Source organism: Sporobolomyces salmoneus (genome assembly GCF_050403485.1).
Source record: "Sporobolomyces salmoneus JCM6883 DNA, S_salmoneus_JCM6883_v1_ctg5, whole genome shotgun sequence".
Lineage (NCBI taxonomy): Eukaryota > Fungi > Basidiomycota > Microbotryomycetes > Sporidiobolales > Sporidiobolaceae > Sporobolomyces > Sporobolomyces salmoneus.
Window position 1 is genome coordinate 42,349 of NW_027481158.1, and position 21,830 is coordinate 64,178.

Below are 21,830 nucleotides of genomic sequence, written 5' to 3' on the forward strand. Positions count from 1 at the left end.
GGTAAGAGGTCATAGTAGTAATAGTTGTTAAGCAGTCAACCCCTTCAAGAGATCGATACAAGTCCGACACTTGTCGTTCACTTCTTTCACTTTCTCCAAAAGTTGAGGCATGTTATCCGTCGTGAGAATCATCATCTCCTTTCCTCCTCCTGCTCCTTCTTTCATTGAGGTCATGCCTGAGATTGTGCCATCGCTGACCGTTCGACTACGACGGAGCGAAGCCGAAGAAGAGGGCTCGATTTGAGTAGAAGCTAATTCGGCATCCCAATCTTCATCCTCTGAAGTCGCTGTCGATGATGAGCGAGAGCCACGGCGAGCGTTATTGTCCGACATCGGAGCGAGAGATGAGGAAGCGGCGACGTGTTGAAGGAGGGAAGAAGGAGTGGTTCTCCTCGAGTGCGAAGGAGTGACAGGTCGACTCGTCGGATCCGAGACTGAGCGGCGAGGAGGACCTCCAGAGGAGATCGAAGAGATAGGAGTGAGTGCAGGAAGGGGCGGAGGAGGTGGGAGGGTTCCGACAGAGTTTGCGAGTTCCTCCGTTGCGCGGTGTCGGAGTCGAAGGAGGAATTCTCGGATACCGGAAACGCCGACTCGGCTGACTCGTCGCGAAGGGTTCTGGACGCTGAGTACGGAAGGGGATTTCGAAGGTGACGACGAGGGGAGTTGCAGAGAGAAGGGAGGGCGTTTCGAGGGTGAGGTTGGTGAAAGAGGTTCGGGTTCGACATTCGGATTTGCAGTCACGAGAGTTGAGAGAGCTGGACGAGGGGTCGGGGGTCCTCGCGAAGGTAGCGAGGCGCCTTTGACCGGAGGTGCGAGTACTCCTCGTAACATTTCCCGCTGTCTCGCTCCGACGCTCGCCTCCGTTTCGATCGAAGATGCACTCGGCATTCTGACGAGACTCCTCCTGTTCGTACCTCCGCTCGAGAGACTGTAGACGATACTCGGCGGCCTCGATACAGACGTTCGGCGTGATCCGAGTTGAGTTTCCTCCGTCTCCGTTTCTGTAGTCGAGGCGGGCCGGGTCGCTCTGGTCGATTCGACGGCCATCGAGACGCAACGATCTCGACGACTTGCGAGAGTGCCCGGAGACGTCTTCTGGGTCTGTTGAGGTTTCCCGTCTCCAAGATCGATCAGTGTTCGAGCTTGTTCCCACCATGAGCTGTAATCGAGCTCGACTCTGCGAGCTCCTTGAGCGGACTTCGCGGCTGTCGAAGCGAGTGTCGAAGGATTGTCGACCAGTTGACGTCGAAGTTGATCGTACTCATGCCGAAGTTCTTTCAGATCTGCGAGGTTACGGGACATCGATTCAGCGAAAGAACTCCGAATCAAATATCTCCCTACTCACCTTCAATCCCTTTCGCAAACTGTTTGACCCTCTCCAGATCCTCCTCAATCTTCTTCTGAGCGTTCGTGATTCTCGCTGGGATCCTCAAATCGCTCAAACTGTTCCTTCTCGGCAAGACCAGCTCCATCTCGTAGTCTCCATCTTCTGAGTTGTCGAAATAATCCGCTGCTGTGACGGGATGATCGGTTCCGAGAGCTGTTCGAGGTCGTTCGTAGGGGAGTGGAGGGGTTGTCGCTTCTGATGGAGGAGAGGTTGGTGCTCGAGGACGGAGGGAAGGAGAAGAGGAGCGAACGAGTGAGGAGAGCGAGAGAGAGGGTCGATGTCCAGCTTGAGCGGATCTTGTTCGAAGTGAAGAGTCTTTCTTCTTTTCGATCTTTGATGAGCTCCGATTCGCTACAGGTTGAGGAGTCGCACGTCTCGATTGCTCTGGTGAGGAGGCGGTCTGCGTACGAGGCATCTTGAAAGAAGGATTGAGTTGACCTTTTGGAGTCGCTGACTTGGCCACTGGTCGAGCTCGAGGAGTCGATGAAGACGGAAGTGAAGGAACGGGAGGAGGGGAACCATTGACATCGATCTTGCCGCTTGTCGATCTAGACAGGTTGCGAGCTCGGCTGAAGAACGAGGGAGAAGAGACTGTAGGTGATTTCGGGCGGTTCGAATCGGCGCTCGGCTGCGCGTGACGAGTGAGTTTGACTGTCGAAGTGGGAGTCGAAGGTGTTGAGAGAGGTCGCTTCGGTCGAGGAGGAGGAGCAGCAACAGAAGATTTGGTGGAGGAGATGACTGCAGAAGATCGTTTCTTCGTGGGGAGTGACAGAGAGGGTGACTTCGAAATCATTGGTTGAGCTTGAACTTCTTGCGACTCTCTCTTCTTCTCCTTGCTCGATGTGCTCCTCACTATCATCAGGCTCCTATTCGATTTTCCAGACTTCGCAGAAGGAGCTGGACTCGGAGCTCGTTTTCCTCCTCCTCCTCCTCCATCTCCTCCGAGCGAGAGAGCCGTCGTCGATCGAGAGAGCATGTTCGAGATCGATTGACCTAATCCTCCACTGTTTCGTTTCGCTTTCGCTTCTGCCTGAGTTCTCATCGTGATCGGAGGATGTGATTTACCGCCAGATGCCGACCGAGAGATGGTCGAACGTCGAAGTACTGGAGAAGGCAATGATGGAGTGTCGGAAGAAGTGCGAGCTGGAGAAGGAGGGAAAGGCACGATTCCAAGCCAGTCGGAATCGACCTCGACGACTTGACCTCGCTCATTCGACGGCGATTTACTCGGGGTCGTAGAGCTGCGCCGAGGAGTATACTTGGGTCGCTGAGGTGTTTCGAGGTCGGATTCTTGCGCGAAGGGTAGAGAGGGACTTCGAGGGTGTTGAGATTCGGTCGGTAGCTGAAGAGACGACGATTTTGAGACGGGTTGGGAGATTCCACTCGAGCTTGCTGACAGCAGGCATCGCTGACTTGTACCTTGCTCGACTTCGACGGAAGGCTGCGAAGTCGAACGAGCGATCTCGGACCCAGGTCGTCGTTTCGTGAGCTTCCGCTTCCGGTTCTTGACCGAATCCTCAGGCCTTGTCGTGTCGTATCCAGTAGCGATAGAGTCGGCAGTCGAAGCTTGCTTTCGATGGGAACTGATTGCAGAGGTAGCGGAGGCGAACGAAACTTGTGAGGTGTTCCACTTTCCGATACGGTCGCCACCGAGAATCGATTCTACCGGGGAATTCGGTCGGGGCAGATCGGGCGGGAATGTAGGAGACTGAGGAGAGTTTGGAGCTGAGGGGTCGTCCGCGATGACGCTCCTCCTTCGAAGATTGCCTAGTCGGGTTGGGAGATGGAATCGTTCGTCGCCAGAGAACTCGCTCGTATCCGCTTCTGTCGTCGTTCGATTACCCATTTGAAGCGTCTTGTTGTCGTATCGACTCCAGCTGCTTGCGGTCGATGGCGTAGGCGGGGAACGAGGAGACGAAAGAGTTGGTGTCGAGGAAGGGAGGAACTGTAGCGAGCTACGCTGAGGACGAGATCGTGACGTACCACTGCTATTCGTCGTCGTTGAGGTCGAAGTCGAAGTCGAGCTCGAATGCTTCCCGCGAGGAACCGCTCCCAGTCGAAACGGTGATTGGTCTCCGGAAGAAGGGGTGTTCTCCGCGCTCGTCCTTGATCTCCTTCCGAGCACGACGAATTGACCATCCCGGACCGGTAGGGGAAGGCCAGATCGACGCAAGAGATGATCTTGACGCTCGAGCTCGCTTCTATCGATCGTGCCAACGTCTTCGACCTCCCTCGGTCCCGTCCTCCTCCCAAAGATGCTACTCGAGCGTTCTATCGTCTCCGGTTCCGATACATCCTTCTTTGTTCTCCCAAACCTCCATCTCTTACTCCGGCTCGGTTTCAACGATATCGTTGGAGAGTTCGGTGGACTCGGCAGAAGCTCCCTCGAGTACCTCTTGAAGTCCTCGAACAGCCCTTTACTCCCTCTGTTCTCATCTTCCGTCTCGTCGTCCTCTGTCGCCGTGATCAGCTCATCTCCATTTGTCGTCGTCGAGGTGAGACTCCTGAGACTGTCCGCGATGAGACTCGGTGTATCGGATCGAGCGGTCGTCGCGTTCGAAGGGATGCGTGAAGGAGAGTTGTACGAGAGTGGACGAGGAGGAGGTCGTCGAGGGAGATGAGTTTCGAGCTTTGGGGAGGAGGTTACGGTGTTTTGAGAAGAAGCGGTCGAAGGACGAGCAGTCGAAGTCGAAGGGTTTGGACGATGTAGAGTTCTCCGAGGTGAAGCAGAACGACGAGGGGGAGGTCTAGGCGTCGATTGCTCGAGGGGCAAAGTGAGAGTTGGATCGTCTTGTTCGGATTGAGCCGACCAATCGAGAGATGAAACAAGAGAATCGAGAGAGGGGTTCATCAGATTGTTAAGTGCGCTGGAGCTGCCGAATGAGGGTGACGAGGGTGTAACGTTGCGAGATCGAGGGCGCGAAGAGGGAAGAGCTAGAGTTTTCTGATTCGAGGGAAGAGGAGACACTGGTCGAGACGCCCGTGAGAGAGGACGAGAGCGCGGCAGATTCGAAGAAGTCGTCGGCTCATGTTGAAAGAGAAAGTCGTCGTCCCAAGATTCCGAAGTGACTGTACGTCGAATCGGAATTCCGTAGGTCAGTTTTGCTCTCGCGAAAGGCAGCAACTTCGCTCTATCACGATTCGACGCACCTGCTCTCTTGGCTCGTTCTCTTTTGAGCACAGTATCAGGCGCCTGAGTAGCCGGATCACTTCCGCCTGTCGTCGTTTGCCTTGAAATTGAAAATTCGAACTCTTCTGCGTTTCCGTCACCCTCTTCTTTCCATCTGTCTAGACTCTTGTCTTTCTCCAGGCCGTCTATCGGTCCATTCAGTGTTGCCCGAGATCCTGCCTGACTCTGAGAGTCGGCACCCATTCCTTCCACGTCTCGAACCGAGTCTGAGGATGCGACAGCGTTGCAGTCGGAGCAAGGAGACGTGTGTTGTAGGTTTGAGTAATGTGTAAACGTTTAGGAGGAAGGCGTGAGGTCGAGGGGCTTAATTTGATGAAGAGCTGCAGTTGAAGGATGAAATGCAGGTCAGTGAAGAAGGTGACGCGCGCAGAGACGGGTGAGGGATACTCACAAGGGTACTTCAAAGTAGCTGTGCCAGTCTCAGACGGCCGGCGCGAGAGAGTATCGAGATTGAAGACGAGAGAGGAGTTTCGGTTGAGAGAAACGAGGAGCGTGCGGAGCGACCGCCGATCTCGCAAATCCGATGGATCGATGAACAGTCGTGAGCGTGGAGAAGGTCGAGAATGTGTGAAAGAGAGAGGGAAGGGGAGGACTTTACAACTTCGAAGCGCATGGTCACGTGCCTTCGGGATTTCGCAAGGACTTTCTTCTCGAGCTCGCCTTCACGACGTACTTTCGACGCATGAGATGATCCGGGTGGGCAACAGCTCCGTATCCAAGACTGTCCCAAAGCCGAGTCGTAGGTTGAGGCGTGGACTGAAGACAAAGTTCACCTTGAACCTTTTCCTCCAACTTTTCGCAGGTTCACAAGGATCCCATCGCCTTGAATCGAGCTATCGAGGGTAGAAGACATCTTCTGTAGTGTCTCGTTGCGGTCGAGGCGAGAAGAAGCCGGTATTAGACGAGTTGCACAGCAGAGCTCGGGCGTTCTTGAAGCTCTTTCGAGCGCTCTTGAGGGGGTCTAACATTGTGTCAGGACCTAGGCCTCATTGGATCTTTGTCTCGAGTCACTGCTCGACACACAGCAAGTGATACGAGGCTGCCGTACAGTGGGTGTTGCATGTAAAGTGAGAGGAGTCCGAACAAGCCCACTGTAAGTCGAACCGCAAGTCGCAACGCTGGAGACGTCCACCGAAGTGACGGTTGTCAGCGTCTGTAGGGGATACCTTTGAGGGTGTAAGTGTCTGGAGCAGCCAAAAGAGGGTCAAGACAGGCAAAGATTCGAGCAGACACCTGGAAAAGCTCGCAAGAAGACACTTTCTGGTTCGTCACACCCTCTGACTCTCGCTCGATCGATCTAGCCCTACAGAAGTCCTCGCTACATTAGGCTGCACGATGTGGGCACCAGAACCGAACGAGGACTTCCTTGCGAAGTTGATGCGAAGGACTCGAAATTGACAATTTTCGACTTTTCGAGCTCCTACAGTACAGCTTCGCAGCCCTCGCTGTACTCTCTTCAAAAAGATCGTTCTTCGTAGACGCTGATAAGGGACTCGCTTATTTTCCGAAATTTACAGACCTCGATCAGACTTGAGCGAATCTCTGTCTCTCCTCTCCTTCAACACTCTCTCGGTACTCGCACCCACCCTAGCTCTCTTCAGTAGTCCGTTGTGAGTCTCTCCCTCCTACTTCGCCGTCCCGTCCGCGTCTAGTCTGCTTGAAAATTCGCTGACACGCTCTCTCGACTTATCGCTCTCGTCCTTCGACTCTCCCAAACTTCCAGTCTAGCCTTTTAGTGAGTCGCGGGTTCGGTTCACACAGCCGCTAGTCTAGATACTGACCAATCGTCTTGTGTGTGTGTTCCCGTTTCTTCGTGATTCTCAGTGAGCACTCTCTTGAACAAACCCTACGACGCTTTCGCCGACGAAGGTGCCGAAGAAGACGTTCAAGTCGAAGTCAAGAAATCCAAAACTGGTAAGTCAGACACTCTCGAGAGGCTGGAGGGACGAGAAAGGGGTGGCAAGGGATGAAGGGTGATTGCCCGCTCAGCAGGCGAGGGAAATCAGCGAGACAGCTTGGATAGGGTACATGTGATACCCAGAGACTACTGGTGGATCCACTACCCTTCTAGCGAGGAGGAAACAGGTCACTCGAGATTAGAGAAACCTTCAACTAACTCATTCTACTGTGACGCGCAGCCAACGCTATCCACATTCGTATCCAACAACGCAACGGACGAAAGACGATCACGACTCTCCAAGGAGTTCCCTCGGAGTATGACCCTAAGAAACTCTTGAAAGCGTTCAAGAAGGAATTCGCTTGCAATGGTTCAATCGTAGACGACGAAGAGATGGGTAAAGTTATCCAACTCCAAGGGGACCAGAGGCAAAAGATCTTGGAAATCTTGATCGAGGAAGGAATCGAAAAGGAGACTATCAAGTTTGTCTTGTTTCCGTCTCTCCTTTTCTGAATCTTTCGCGCAGAATTGACGGCCCTTTCTCGTAAACAGGATGCACGGTTTCTAAACCCGTCACATCTATCGATGTTCTCCCTCTTTTCTACACCCTTTCCTTCAACCGAATCTTCCTCTTCCCAACTTCTTCAATTTCGCATTTTTTTCGTCAATCTCGGTTCTTCCTTCGTCTCTTCCGCTCTCAACGCCTTTCTTCCGCCGACATCTTATTCGTCCGAGCCTCTCATACCGGATACCTCTCGACTTCGGGCTTCAACGCTTCTTCGCATGCACAAAGAAAACTGTTGTAAACCAACCTTTCGCCTTTTTCGTTTAGTCGCATTTATGCAGAGGGGAAGGAGGTCGTCGTTTAGTCGATAGTGAGGCTGGATATTAGTTGTCTATGTGGAGGAAATGGCATTAGAGTAGCGTTTGAGAGCTCGAGGAGAACGAGCATTGACTTTCCTATTACCCCCTCTCTCTTTAATTTTCGTTGCTTTTCTCATCCTCTTATACCATGTCCTTGTAACCAAATCAAAGACTCATCCAGACCTGCACTTTGGAGAGATTGAAAGAGAGGAGAAAACGTGCGACACAACTTGGACACAACGATGTCATCAACAATTTTTCGAATTTCGATCTCCTGATCGACAATTCCCCCCTTCCTCCAACCTCTCACTCCAGCACTTCAAACGGGCGTCCCGAGCCGTCAGTAGATTTGAAGTAGGCAGCAACACTCAGTGATACTACAAAGAACCACCACAACACTCCTCTCTTCATTCTCATCACGCCTGATCAACAAACTCCGATCTAACCAGCGCGACGACTCGAAGGGCTCAGAATGCCGGCCCAACACGATGGCAGGTTACTCAACAACTTGATTAACCGGGAGAAGGAAGCTACCCAAGCGTGAGTCTTTCTCATCCTCTGTCACTTCTCCACTTCGCCGAACTAGTCTCTTCTCTGTCGCTCACAACGCTGATTCATGATGGTGCAATAGGTTCAAGCAGTACAGCTTGAACTCGGGGTCTGCAGCTGCAGCTTTGTCGACATGGAGTACAGCCGATAGCGCAAACACGACTGATATTATGGTTCGTCTCCTCTTTCCCCCTCTCTCACGGTTACTCTCAACGTGCTGACCTTTTTGAGCGTGCTTAGGATGCCTCAACTCGTATCACACAACTCATGTCATCCCTGACCGACACTCAACGTTCCTACCTCAACGCTCTCACCTTGTATCGTTCCTCGCTCAAAGAAGTTCACGGCAGAGAAATCGCCCTCAAAACCGTTGTCAGGGATCGAGAGATCCTCGTGAATCGAGTGATCAAGTTGGGGAACAAGAAACCGAAGGATGAACAGTTGCATTCTCATCAATTGAAGTTGGAGGACGCCCAACGTGAATTGACGGCTTGCGAGAGTACGTCCCTACTTGGCTCACCTTCGATATGTCTCGAGAGGATGTGCTGACCGAGATCGTCCGCGAACAGCTTTCCTACAGGAGGAAGAAATCGCACTAAGTGAGCTCAAGAGGAGATCTTTCCGAGAAGCGCTCGCGCATCGAATGAAGAGTATGGGGGAGCTCGGAAGGGTCATGGAAGACGTCGCACTCGAATCCCTTGATGTTCTGGCTCAATTAGATGGTCCCGATAACGGATTCAACCCTGATCGTAAGAGAATTCTGTCTTCTTTGTTGTTTGACTCGCTGAGCTTACTCTCCTCCTCCTGCTCGCAGATTACCGAGACGACTTCGCCCTCGGCTCCGACGCCGGAGAATCTATCGCACCCTTCGACTCGGCGTCTCAAGCCATGTCTCGAGCTTCCTCCTCTGCCTCTCTCGACGAAGACCAACAACGCGATCTCCAACGTCAACAACACGAGAACGCTCCTGCACTCCCGACCTCATCATCTCGTCAAGTGAACGGAGCTCACCTACGTCAATCGACGACTGATTCCCTCGCTTCTCCTGCCGCATCTCGAGCTCCTTCGAACCTCGGAGGTCCCCCTCGTTCCTCAATCGCACCTTCTGCCCCGGCTTCAGTTACCCCTTCTCAATCCCAACCGATCATGCCCCCTGTTCCGACTGCTCCTCGCCCGATTTCGACCGTAGCTTACACTGAACGTCAGGAAGGATTACCAACTTTCGAAATTCCGAAAGCTCCTGATCTATCACGACGACCCGATGATTCATCCGACGACGAAGAACCAGACGACAGGGAAGAATTGAGGAGCGTCACTCATACCGATATGATGAATAACGGAGTTCCGTCGAAATTGAGGAGTAGAAGTTATCCGCTCGATTCACCCGGACTCGCTACGACTCAACAACGTTCGAGTGGGTTCAACTTGTCTTCGAAACCTTCGATCGGAGGAGGAGGAAGTAGGAGGAGAGCTATGAGTGATGCTAGTTCGATGGAAGATTCCCGAGGAGGAGGAGGGAGAACGAGAAAGAGAAGTGGATCTTTCTTTGGAGGGATCGCGGGATTGTTCAAGAGGAAGAACAAGAAGGATCGAGATGAGGAAGAGGAAGATTCGCAGAGACGAGATGATCCGGAGATGGATTATTACGAAGGAAGGAATCGACTCGCGGGACAAAACGCTCAACAGTTCAATTCGAGGTCGGATGCAGATGTCCTCGCTGCCGTTATGGGCGCTGGAGTGAGACAGTCGAGTGGTCGTCGTGGAGGAGGAGGACGAGACGATTCAAGCGACGATGACGAACCGAGGAACGTGATCAAACATCGAAACGATCCGAAACAACGAATCAAGGCGATGAGTGAGATCGGTAGGTCTTCTTCGAACCTCGGCTCAACTCGAGGCGGACCTCCTCCTTCGTCTTCGAATCGACCTACTCTCAGTCGCAAAGGAACTTCGAACTCGACAACTGGTCGTCCGATGTCGATGATCGTTCAACCCGTCGCTCGACCTAAATTCGTCGAAAAGAAGGGAGGATCCGAGCTCGGTCAACCAGGAGGAGGAGAAGAGAAGAAGAAAAAGACAAAGAAAGTCAAGAAAGCGGCTAGTGATATCGGATATTCTGGAGGAAATTGGGTTCAAACCTCGCAGAACAATTCGGTCGCTTTCCCTTCTTCCACCTCAACCCCTCACGTCTCCGCACCTCCTCCTGTCCCCAACGTCGCGCCCGTCGCTCCAACTGGAGGTGATTCATCTTCGATCAAGAAGAAAAAGAAGAAGTCGGTCAAAGAACCTTCCGAGACCGTCATTCTCTCCGCCGAAGCACTCGGTATCCCTTCGCCCGCCGCTGGAGGTCCCACCCCTCAATCTGTCGCTTCTCCCGCTTTCGCTCCCGCTCGTCCTCCCGGAATCTCACGCAGCAACACGGTCACTTCGTCAACATCGACTTCCGCGCCGGTCAAGATGAAGAAAAAGAAGAAGTCGGCTTCCGTCGCAGGTAGCATCGCCGAAGAACCTGCTTCGACTCCCTCGAAACCTCTTCCGACGGCGGACGACCTCGCGAAAACCCTCCCGACCGCTCGTTCGAGTTCTTCTGCCTTCACGACTCAGCTCCCTCGACCTGATGACGATCCCTACAACTCTGGTTCGACTCGTTCTCTATCAACCGCCGCTCCTCAAGCTCAACAGGCCCAACCTCCGGCTCAACCGACGACTTCCCTCGCGGTCAAATCGGCTAAATCGAAACTCGCTGCTGACGAGAAACGCAACAAGCGACACTCTCAACTCCACGGCGAAGGGAACTGGGTCTCCTTACCTCCTTCCGCTCACCCGGTCGGCCAACAACCTTCGACTCAATCGAATCACACTCGATCGGCTTCAGCATCCAGGTCAGAAGTTCATGAAGGTGACGAAAGTCTGCTCGCTGCTGTCGAACGAGCCGGAATGATCGACTCGGCGAAACCCTCTCGAACTTATACCGGTTCTTCCTCGAAACCCAACTCTGGTACTTCGACTCCTTCGAAACAACCTCTCTCTTCGAGTGTTTCGACTCCCATACTCGGCTCCAATACTCAACAATCGGGTCTCACGAGTTCACCTTCAGCCGGACCCGCATGGGTTTCCGGAGAAGGAGCAGGAGGAGGAGGAGGACTTTCGAAACGAAAATCTGTCCGACTCGCCGAAAACAGCAACCTCTCCGTCCCCTCTCCCAACCCTCACCACGTTCCAACCTCTCCCGCTTCTTCCGTTCGTGGTGCATCCCCTCCTCCTCAACCTAAACCGATTCTCGTGAATTCTCCCGCGAGAGGAGGAGCTACTTCTTCCTCCGCTTCTGCCGGAGGAGATTGGCCTACTCGAGCATCGATCCGAGCGAGTATGATCGACTCGAGTGATGAAGAAGATGGAGATGGTGGGTATATGGCGGCGAGGAGAATGTTGAGGAAAGAAACGAAATCGATGAATGAAGTTTTCGGGAACGGTGGGACTAAAGTCGACAAGGGCAAAGGCAAGGCAGTCTAAGCGTGAACGGTATTCTATCTAATTCTCTCTAAGCATCCCCAGTCTCATACGCGCGTGTATACCCCCTCACTCACTCTCTCTTCTGATCAAAACTCTCCGTCAAAAACGAACTTCTCCATTCCCCTCCCTCTTGTAGCTCTGTATCTCTCGGACTCTCTATGTCCCCTCATCCACGCTATAATATTCTCCATCTCATAAATGCTATCAAATATACCTTATCCCGTTCCAACGTTCCCTCGTGAGCTTCCGATGAACTCGAATCATTCAGCGCTTCCACTTACGCAAGACGTCCCTCGCTTAGCTCTTCATGAAAGTCGACGCTATTCGCGACTAGAGTCGTCGTCCGTTGAAGACTCGTCAGTGAGAGCTCTGTTCCCCTCTCCTTTTTCGTTCCAACCACGCGCTGCGCTGATCTTTCGCGTCAGCAGGTCTGAGCTCTTTTGCGGAGCCACGCAAGGAAAGAGAAGAAGAATTTAAGAAAGTTCTCGAAATGAGGTCATTGCGCAGTCTTTTCCTCTCTCGCTTTCTCTCCCATTTTTCTTTCTCAGTGACGCAGGCGCGAACTCGAACCCAAGAGAAACAGACAGACGAACTTCCTTGTTGCTTTCCTTTCCTACACTTCACTCGCATCTCCTCGTTCAGTCAGAAGAAGCAAAGCTTTTCGCGACTTCACAAGAAACTACAGTGAGTCTTCCATCGTTTTCCCGAAGGTCGGTCAGGCGGTGCTAATCATCTCTTCGCTCGTGTGCCTCTCGCAACCAAACAGACTCTCTCCAAACACACTCATACACCAACTCTAGACAACTACAATGGGATCCGTCTGTTCAGCCGTGAGTATGGTCCTCGCTCGAAAGGAATTCCAAGTTTTCTTTTTTCGCTCACTTCACTGACACTTTCGTCGTTGAGCCTTGCTAGATTGCCAATGTTTTCAGTGCAATCGGCCGAGGACTGAGCTCGATCATCTCAGGCATCGCATCGTGCTTGACGGGAATCATTAACGCGTGAGTACTTCCTCGCTTCCTCGTTGTCTCTGCAAGTTTTCTGACTTTTTTCGCTTGTTCGCCCGCAATCTAGTATCGCCGGCGTCTTCGCCTCCTTCTTCCGATGCCTCGGTGACGTTCTCTGCTGCCGATGTGGTGGTAGACGTGGTAGAGTGTAGAAACACCACCGAGCTTCATCCACAATCGAAACAACCTTTCGACACCTGTCCTGTACATATCCTTCGATTCATTCCCCTTTCTTCTTCGTGCACATAACTAGTTACCCCTACTCCATTCATCCTAACCTTTCTCTCAAACACCCGGAATTGTCCTTTATAATACCCATCTTCGTTCGCAATTTAATTTTCATCTTCGTTTTGAAGCGCTCACTGTTGATCAAGAACGTCGCCTTACATGCGAGGAGCGCCCGTACGAGGACTCGCGAGTGAGCTCTTGCCTTCAGGCTCTCGAGATGAATGATCGAAAGAGAATTCGCTGCGATTGCGGAAAACAATTCCAGTCACTGAAAAAATCCTTTTCTCTCTCTCGCCTGCAAGCCTTAACAACAACCCTAGCCCAGCCCAGCCTCAATGTCATCTCAATCCCTGATCATTCTCCTTCTTCGCGTTACTTCCCACCTAACAACCCTTCAATTCCCGGTAGATCTTTCTGCTCGAGTGCACGCGAATTCTTCAGTCTCGCTTCTTCCTCACCGCTTGACAATGACAGAGCGGAGTCGAGACGTACCACACCCAGCGCCCAATCCTTGTTGAGTGCCGACAATTCCAAGAAATGAGTTGTCGCAGCGGACCAAACGACCCAATTCGCTTGAGGGTCCCAAAACGCTCGTTGTCTCCATGCGTTTCGGATTTGACTCACCGAGGGATCGTACGGCAAGATCCGATCTGATACCTCTCATCTTTCTGATTAGTTCCATTTCTTCTGTAACAGATCGAGGAAGAAGAGGACGAACCTGATGAGTCTCTTGACTTTTTGAGCGCTTCGATAACCTCAATGGTGTCACCCACGACGGATAACAAATCGAATCGAGATAACTTGACACCTTCGAATCCTCGAACGGCGGAACGCAAGAGACCGCCATGCGAAGAGAGGAGGTAGAGACGGAGATAATCCCAATGAGAACGGAGGAGACGGTCGATCAGGGAGGTCTCGAGTGGGGTTGGAGAAATGGGAGGAGGGAGGTCGGGGGAGATTATGAGGTGCGCTTCCTATAAAGAGATGAAAAGGTCAGAAGAGGAAGAGGGGAGGGAAAGAATGAGAGACGGACTTTGGATTCTTTGAAAGCGGGGTATCGGACACAAAGTTGGAGGTAACACATCAATGCGTGGTGCCATAGCGAGTAGTCGTCGTAGTGAGCGAAACCGGAAGTGTCGAGTGGAGCGAGCGAAGGACCCTGAAGGAAAAGATGGAGGGAATCCCAATCTACTCAAGCAACCGAGCGAGTCAGTCAGCGATCGAGTCAGGCAGCTTGTCAGATTAATAGAGACGGCAGAGGGAGAAAGAGATGGAGGACTCACGTTGTCCAAACAAAGCTCGTGTCGACTCATCTCTCGTTAAAATCGCTCGAGAAATCTCTGCTCCTCTCGCATGCAGATCCAACGGACTCAGACTCGAATAGATCCTCATATCTGTGGAAGACCTCCTCTCTTTACGTCATTCTCCTCCTTCGCGAAGTTTGGGATGTGAAGAGAGAAGGGAAACGCACGATCCGCTTCAATCGAACCTTTCTCCCTTTCCACTTGCAAGTTAGGTCTCCCCGGACTCATCAACCAATGACTCAATAGATCCGCCTGGAGAGGAGGGACGATCAAGTGTCCGGACCAGGCGAGGGGTTCTCGAGGAGCGGATGCGAGGTGTGGAGATGGAGCACGAGAGAGGGTCGCGTCGAGACGCTGCAGAGTGATATGAGGTGAGTGAGTACAAACGCAAGGAGTAGAGCACAGAGAGGGAGGGAGTGCGAGCGTACGGCGATATCAGCTTGAGATTCGTTATAAGCTTCGTGGTATCGATTGATAATCGATCGAATCGCCTGCAAGTACGGATCCCACTCTCGCATCAGCGTCCATTTGGAAATGATGCTCGATGCGGAGAGAGGAAAGCTCACGACACCAGCCACCGGACCTTGTTGACCTCCATTCAGATTCAATTCGTTCACGGCATCTTGCATTCCTTTCTCCCTTTCTCGCTCCTTCTCTGCATGTTCAGCCGTCACTTGTCTTCGTTGCCAGAGATTCATGATTTCACGAGCTCCCCTCGCCTCGGGTTCACTGATCCCGTGTTCTCGCTTCCATCGACGAATTTTCGATTCCAAACTTTCTTCGATTCCTCCTCCTCCTGCTATGCTTGCGCTAGTCGAGTCGAGGTTAAGGAACTCTTCCACTCTCCTTCTATGACTCGGATTTGTCCTCAAGTCCGGGTTCTGTTCCTCCTTGAGCGGTTCACTCAACGCAGAGAATAAATCCGAAAAATCCCATCTCTTCTCATCTAACCATTCGAACAATTCCTCCAATCCCTCTTCAGTCGATTCCTCCTCCGCGATAGTTCTACGAAGTGATGACTTTGCAGTAGTGGAGAGGAAGGAAGGAGGGAGGGAACGAGTTCTTCGTTTCCTCCTCTTGTTCGTCGTTCGTTCCTGGTTTGAAGTTGAGCGGTGGTCCATCGATATCGGCTGAGGAGATACGGTCGAGACCTCCATCGGTGTGTGGGCCGGTACTGAGCGAGGTGTCGTCTCGTGCGAAGTCGAAGCGAGAATCATCGGGGAGGGAGAATCTTCTGGAGGGTAAAGGATTCTTGTTCGAGTCGGTGGTTGAGGAGGTTGAGGGACCGAGTACCCTTGTTGTGATTGAGGATGTGTTTGCCATCTCTGTCGTTCGGGTTTCGTCGAGGAAGAGGAAGAGGAGGAAGAGGATTGTCGATCGTAAGGATGAAACCTCGAACTTGAAATCGGAGGGAACGCATGAGGTTGAGCCGGAGCCGGGAACGAAGGGAAGTCCGTTCCTTGTGAGAACGTAGGTTTCAAAGGGAGAGAAGGATTGGGAGGAGGAAGCGGGAGTTGGTTCAACTGAGCGAGTTGGGTTTGAAGCCATCCGTCGAAATCATCTGGAGTTGCAGTCGGTTGTTGTTGAGGAGTAGTCGACCATTGTAAGGATGCTGCTAGTGCTTGGACTGGATCGAATGGGACGGAAGGAGAGAGTAGAGGAGGAGGATGAGATTGTTGAGATGAGGAGAGTTGAAGGAACGCCGCGAGTTGAGCCTGATTCAATCCGGTCAGGTGATCCATACAAGTAGGGTTTTACTACGCTTGGGAACTGAGCGGTAGAGGCCAAGCAGGAACCTGAGCGATTTGGGAGCAAAGTTGAATCACGAAAAAGAATCGTGAATGTCGTAATTTCGACGCAGCACTTCTCTCTTCCGGATTGAACACTTTATCGCTCTATCGTCGTGGGACACTGTCAGTATCAGTGATAAGCGCGAAAGAGGGAGCTAAGTTCGCTCGTCCGACAGCGATGGACTCCAACGTCGACGATCAGAAGGAACGGCTTGATCAGGGCTCGGAGGATGATACACAGTCAGTCGAGCTGGGTGAGCGCAAGAGTGGTGGGACGAGATTGAGCTCTGTTCAAATAACGATGTCCCCTCTTCCGGAACGACTCCTCGAATTTCTCGCTTCTCCTCTCTTCTCTCTCTCTTTCCTCTCCCTCTCTCGCTCTCGCTCTTCTTTCGCCACAACATCCTACTCTCGACGTTGCTACTCTCGACTACTGTACTCTCCTCAACTCTACTTCCGCCCTTGTCCTTTCACAGAAAACACTCTCTCGCAAGAGGGAGGTAGCACCAACTTTCGCTCGCTTCCTCCTCGATGCTCAATCACTTCTCGGACTCCGGTCCTCTCTTTCTCTCGATCGAATGTGGAGTCGATATTTACCGTGCATGTATCCTCGATGAACGACTTGGAGTGATTGCGGTTGAACAAGTCGATATCGATTCCGAATTGTCTGAGTTTGGGTATGTCCTCTCTTCCTCTCAGAGCCAATGACATGCTACTGAAGGAATGAAGCGCGATACAGGACCAGAAACGGCGTACATACGTTAGGAGATCGAGTGACGGCGCCTTCAGTGATGAGGATCAAAGCTCTCGAAGTTTTACTCGACAAACTCTCGCAACGTTACCCCGATTTAATTAGGCGAATCGTCGCGATCAGTGGTGCGACTCAAGTGAGTGCTCTCGACTTCTCAGTCCAGGTTAACTCGGACTGAAGCTTTGTCACCCTCGCAGCCTGGAGTTTTGCATTTCCTCTCCCCTCAATTCTCCTCTCTCCTCTCTACTCTCGCTCAAACTTCTCACCTCTCACTCTCCGATATCTTCACTCCCGATACTGCGTTCTCGATCCCGGATCCTCCGAGTGTAGGGGACAATTCTACCGTTACTCAAGTTCGTCAATTTGAACAATATTTCGGAACTCAACTTCTTTCCTCTCCCTCCGTTTCCTCTGCTTCTTCTCCTCTCTCGCGATCCTCGTCTTCTTCTTCGAAAGGAGGAGGAGGACAAGCAATGTCGAGTTATGAGAAATCTCTTCGACATTTCGAAACGCTCGAGAAAGGTCGAGATTATATCGTTTCGAAAACTGGAGCTAGAATCACTTCTCAGTCGAGTGCGACGAGGTTGTTGAAACTGAGGGAGAAGGAATTGTATGAGATTGAAATGGGAGAACGAGCTGCCGAGGAAGAAGGAGGAGGGGGAGGAGTTTTCGGAGGAAATGGAAGGATTTTATTGGAGAGTGGATTGATGGCGTCGATTTTGCTTGGAAGGTACGTTCTACTCAGTCGAAATGATCGAGGAGAGATGGAATGACTGATGAAGAGGAGCGGAGAATAGGTTCGCACCGGTTGATGTTTCAGATGCTTGTTCGACGGGTTTCTTCAATCCGATCAAGAAGGATTGGGAGGACGAATTGCTCGAGTTCGTCATGGGAGGAGAAGCTGGAGGTGGCGAGAAGCTGAGGGGATTGCTGGGAGAAGTAGGAGGGGATAATTCGAAACCTGTAAGTTTCGGTATCCTCGATTCTTGAGCTTCAAAGAAAAGTTCCTGAATAGGGGGTAGTCGAATCCACAGCTCGGCACTATCTCTGAGTACTTTGCCAAACGCTACGGATTGTCTCCAGGTGAAGCTTCTTCTCTCAACCGTCCCTCCTCGACGCTAATCTGTGAAACATGACGAGAAAACAGATACTCTAATCGTTTCATTCACCAACACCGATGCCGCGACGTTCCTCTCCTTCCCACTCACGACGTCTCCTCATGGTCAGCAACGCTACGTCCTCGTCTCCCTTTCTTCCGAATCCGATTCCCTTTTCCTCGCTTCTTCTCAGTTCCTTCCTCATCCCGATCGTTCATTCTTCCTTCACCCTGCTCGAAACATCAACGGACGAGAAGAAGGGGGAGATAGTGAATTCGTCGCGATGATCAAGAGTAAAGATGCGGGATTAGCGAGAAGTTTGTCGAAAGATTTGTATGCAAACGGTTCTTGGGATGTCTTTACGAAATTGGTTGCGATCGTACCTCATGGTGGAACTCTCGGGTCAGTCTCCCTTCCCCTTCCCTCGCTGTCTCAAGAAAGAGGACTGACGTCTCATGAGCTTTGACGGCGATCAGACTCGATGGGAAACAATTCGTCTATTTCTTCCCTCACGGACAAGGTTCGTTCGTACAAGGATTCGTCAGGTTCGTCGATGGAGTCAAAGTACCAGAAGTTCCCGATCGAAAATCGAATCCTCGTTTACTCGTCGAGAACCAATTCATGTCGCTTCGTTTACGATTGTCTCGATTCTACCTCGACCTCAACTCCAACTCGACCACGACGACGAAGATGCTGAAAGAAGTCGGACCATTCGATCTCGTACGATTCCCGAAATTCGAGAAGACCCTCGTTCCCACTCGACTCGTCGTTACTGGAGAAGCTTCGACGAATCCGGCGATCGATTCGATCCTTTCGACTGTCTTCTCGGCACCTACGTACTTGTTACTCGCGAGTGGGGAGAAGAGGAGTAGGGTTGAAGGGGAAGATCTCGAGGAATACGTTGGAACGAGGAGGGAAAAGAGGGGATTTGAAGAAGAAAGGTTGAAGACGAGTGCGGCGGCGTTGGGAGCGGGATACAAAGCCGCTTGGGTATGGACGATGACTAGGACGAAAGAGGCCGGTGGAGAAGGACAGGGTATGGAGTTTGGAGAATTCTTGAGGGAAGAATTGGAAGCTCAAGAAAAAGGAAGACACTTGAATGAAGCTCAACTCGTCGACCATGGAGGAGGAGGAGGAGTCTCATTCGATCAAGAAGAACAATACCCAATCTCTTCGGTATCGACGAATCAATTCCCTTCTTCTCGAGATCATCGTCGTTCCTCCTCCGTTTTCACCCTCGATTCTACCTTCTCCGGTCTAGCGCCTCATTCTCGTCATGGTTCGATCTATTCAACTACGACCTCAATCTTCTCGACTCCTCCTTCGGTCGCCGAATCCGTCGAAGCGAAGAAACAGACGTATTCCGAAATCGCTCGCCGAGGAGGAGGAGGAGGAAGTCAAGTGCGAACGAAGCAAAAGATGTATGATCCCCGAGATGATGAGGAAGGGTTCGAGAAGGAAGTGTTAGGAGAAGATCCGCCAGGCTTGGATTTGGTTGCGGCGCCGGATCAACACGAGTTCAAGTATTATTCTTCGAGTAAGTCTCTTTTTCTTACACTCATCCTGCGTGAGACGAGACTGACCCGAGAACTCGATGCCAGTGTTGCCTGAATACGCTCGTCTCGAGAAGTACGCTTTGAAAGGATTACTCTGAATCTCTCGTCAGAAAAGAAGAAAAAACGAATGAGCTTGTTTTCCTCCCCTGTATCTACTCGCCTTGTTGTTGCTCTCACAATCTCCACCACTCTGTATATAGTCTCTGTTGTCGTCTATCTGTCTGTCTCCCTTTCCACTTTCACCACCTCGCTAATTAGCATCTTACTTCTTTTCGATCGTTTTTTGAGGCTTGGTTGTCTGTCTCGGTCTCTCTCTTTTGTCGTTGTTCAATTCAGCTGGTTTCCCTGTGCTTAATGCTGAGATCGTCAGGGTGAGTAGCTCGATCTATCTTGACGAGTCCTCGCCGGGAGGATGGCAGAGTGAATCGAGCTCAGATGCGAAAGAATCCAGAAACAGCGCATGCTCTAAACAGAGCGGACCAAGCAAAGCCGAATTGACACTCGTGCTCACAGTCTGTCCAGTATGGCGCTAAACGAGCCTCGCGAACTGGTCTAGACACAGCAAGCGAGAGGAAAGCTTCGTTACAAAAACTGAACTCACGCCATGCGAAGCAGAATCTGCTGCCTTCCACAGCTCTTTCGTAGAGCGCGGCGATCTTGTGGTGCTTTGCTGTCGTGTGGGATGCCTCCAGCGATCAAAGACGGCTGAGTTGCGTCGAGAGAGGTTCGCGGAGACGAAGAGAGCGAAAAGTTCTTCAACGAGCGAGCCGTTCTCTCGCGCTCCCTCGCAACGCAAGCACGAAACGAAACGAACGATGCTCTCCACAGCGAAAGCCTAGTCGCTGGTACAATTTGCCCGAAAAGTTCGGCTCAAATCGCTATGTCATTTCTACAGGCTAAGAATAACAAATCGAATAATTCTCGTCCCACCCGGCTCTCTCTTGTCCCAGTCAGTCCGCCATGCAAGAATCATCGATACCAACCTTACCACCGCCGATCTTACCAGCTCAACAGTCTCGAGTTGGATACAATGATCGAGTAGAATCTCGTTCCCCACACTCGCGAGGGACAGGAGGAGAGAGGGGGAGCAGTCTAGGGCCTCCTACGAGTCGTAGCATTTCCCGAAGTCGAGGAGGATACGAGAGGGAATCGTCGGAATGGGGGAGGGATCGAAGTGAATCGAGAGAAGGGAGAACTGGGAGTCGAGTACCACTCTTTAGGAGGAATCAAGCTGGTGGGAAGGAGGGAGACGCAGAGAAGTCGTCGAGCACGGAAACGAGCGCGGGGGATGGATGGGAAGATGTCGAACAGCAGGAGAGAGGGGAAAAGGGACCGGGATTTTTGGGAAAACTTGGGAGACATTTCATAGGGATCAGAGACAAGCAGTGAGTGTTCCGTATTACTTACTGGGATGTCAGTGAGCTGAAGGGCTCAACGCTCCTCTAGCTCGTTCAAATCCCCGATCGTTCGACCACTTCGATTCCTCTCGCAACCTTACGAAAACTATCTTCTCGCATTCTTCGGAGCGTTCGTTGCCATCCTCGGAGCGGGAGGAATCTCTTACGCGTTCAAGGATGTTGGAGGATTCGAAGGAGATACTCCTCTCGCGATTGGAAGTCTGGGAGCGACGGCAGTTCTGCTTTACGTCGTTCCCGAGTCACCGTTGAGTCAACCGAGAGCGGTCATTGGCGGACATATGGTTAGTGCTCTGAGTGGAGTCATTGTAAGTTCTCTCTGTCTCACATGGATGTGGGAGGAAAAGAGACACTTACGTTAGCTTGTTTGCGAAGATTTCTCAATTATTCGCTTTGAACGATCGATTCTCGGAACCTATCAACGAGGACAACACGATCGTCCAGCCAAACTCATGGTATCATCTGACTCCGGTCGCGTATGCTCTTGCTGTCGCGATTGCGATTTTCGGAATGCAAGTTACGAAAACGGTTCATCCTCGTAAGTCTGCCTCTTCTTGTTGCGAGCTTCCTGGCAATCGACTAACTCTCTCCTCTTGATTCTCTGATAGCTGGAGGAGCCACAGCTCGTAAGTCTCCTCACGTCGTGTCCTCGATGCGAGGCAGTTCAGCTCAGCTCACCTCGTTTTTCTCTTTCGCTTATCGTAGTTATCGCCTCAGCGCATCGAACAGTCGATGGACGATACACTTACTTACTAGACATCTTCCTCGCCGTCACATGGATGACGTTATGGTCATTCTTCGTCAATAACCTGGGTCGAAGAAAGTATCCGACCTTGTAGGTTTCCTCTCCCTCCGCCTCGGAATCTTGCACAGGACTGATCCCGTCGATCTGTCCGACCGTTACAGCTGGTGGACTCCGAAAACTCCCCCTCCACCTCCCGTTCAAAAACAAAAAGAAGAGGAGGAAGAAAAGAACAAACTGCCCACGATAAATCCTCTCTCTTCCTCGTCGAATACCCAGAATGGAGCGCAAAACGATCATCGACGACTGGGGAATCTGAGGGAAGAGGAAGATTCGAACTCGTGGAGGAGTAATCGAGCGAGTTTGGAAGAAACGCAGAGGGGAAGACAAATCAAGTCACAGTGAAGAGCTTCGACGAAGGCGACTTGGTGGAGTTGTAGATGATATATCACATTGTTTCTGTATGCCTTGTTTCGTTGTCATATCGTCGTAATCTTGATATCATATCCTCGTCCTCGCGTTCTTTCTCGCGCCCCAGGA

At 51.7% G+C, this 21,830-nt stretch overlaps 6 protein-coding genes across 6 annotated transcripts; 4 read left to right on the top strand and 2 right to left on the bottom strand.

The window, feature by feature from the left end:
• Positions 1–27: 27 nt before the first annotated feature.
• On the bottom strand, positions 28–4,760 carry JCM6883_006837 (uncharacterized protein; the record flags this gene model as incomplete). The annotated part of the gene is made up of 3 exons (XM_076629335.1): positions 28–1,283; positions 1,346–4,456; positions 4,538–4,760. The coding sequence occupies 3 exons, from the start codon at positions 4,758–4,760 to the stop codon at positions 28–30; spliced, it is 4,590 nt and encodes a 1,529-aa protein (XP_076490457.1).
• A 428-nt stretch (positions 4,761–5,188) lies between these two features.
• SUI1 (translation initiation factor eIF1) lies at positions 5,189–7,042 on the top strand (the record flags this gene model as incomplete). The annotated part of the gene is made up of 4 exons (XM_076629336.1): positions 5,189–5,246; positions 6,402–6,491; positions 6,716–6,956; positions 7,027–7,042. The coding sequence occupies 4 exons, from the start codon at positions 5,189–5,191 to the stop codon at positions 7,040–7,042; spliced, it is 405 nt and encodes a 134-aa protein (XP_076490458.1).
• Positions 7,043–7,810: 768 nt separating this feature from the next.
• JCM6883_006839 (uncharacterized protein) lies at positions 7,811–11,400 on the top strand (the record flags this gene model as incomplete). The annotated part of the gene is made up of 5 exons (XM_076629337.1): positions 7,811–7,878; positions 7,970–8,060; positions 8,128–8,386; positions 8,457–8,636; positions 8,702–11,400. 5 exons carry the CDS (start codon positions 7,811–7,813, stop codon positions 11,398–11,400), a joined length of 3,297 nt encoding a protein of 1,098 aa, XP_076490459.1.
• A 1,607-nt stretch (positions 11,401–13,007) lies between these two features.
• Positions 13,008–15,681, bottom strand: JCM6883_006840 (uncharacterized protein; the record flags this gene model as incomplete). The annotated part of the gene is made up of 8 exons (XM_076629338.1): positions 13,008–13,049; positions 13,128–13,285; positions 13,354–13,609; positions 13,669–13,823; positions 13,919–14,029; positions 14,107–14,293; positions 14,368–14,430; positions 14,506–15,681. The coding sequence occupies 8 exons, from the start codon at positions 15,679–15,681 to the stop codon at positions 13,008–13,010; spliced, it is 2,148 nt and encodes a 715-aa protein (XP_076490460.1).
• A 579-nt stretch (positions 15,682–16,260) lies between these two features.
• Positions 16,261–19,231, top strand: XKS1 (xylulokinase; the record flags this gene model as incomplete). The annotated part of the gene is made up of 8 exons (XM_076629339.1): positions 16,261–16,406; positions 16,469–16,616; positions 16,678–17,210; positions 17,278–17,443; positions 17,515–17,563; positions 17,628–17,979; positions 18,054–19,114; positions 19,179–19,231. 8 exons carry the CDS (start codon positions 16,261–16,263, stop codon positions 19,229–19,231), a joined length of 2,508 nt encoding a protein of 835 aa, XP_076490461.1.
• An 862-nt stretch (positions 19,232–20,093) lies between these two features.
• JCM6883_006842 (HPP family protein) lies at positions 20,094–21,695 on the top strand (the record flags this gene model as incomplete). Its single annotated transcript, XM_076629340.1, has 6 exons — positions 20,094–20,518; positions 20,580–20,856; positions 20,924–21,086; positions 21,157–21,174; positions 21,254–21,383; positions 21,455–21,695. 6 exons carry the CDS (start codon positions 20,094–20,096, stop codon positions 21,693–21,695), a joined length of 1,254 nt encoding a protein of 417 aa, XP_076490462.1.
• Between the last annotated feature and the right edge of the window lie 135 nt (positions 21,696–21,830).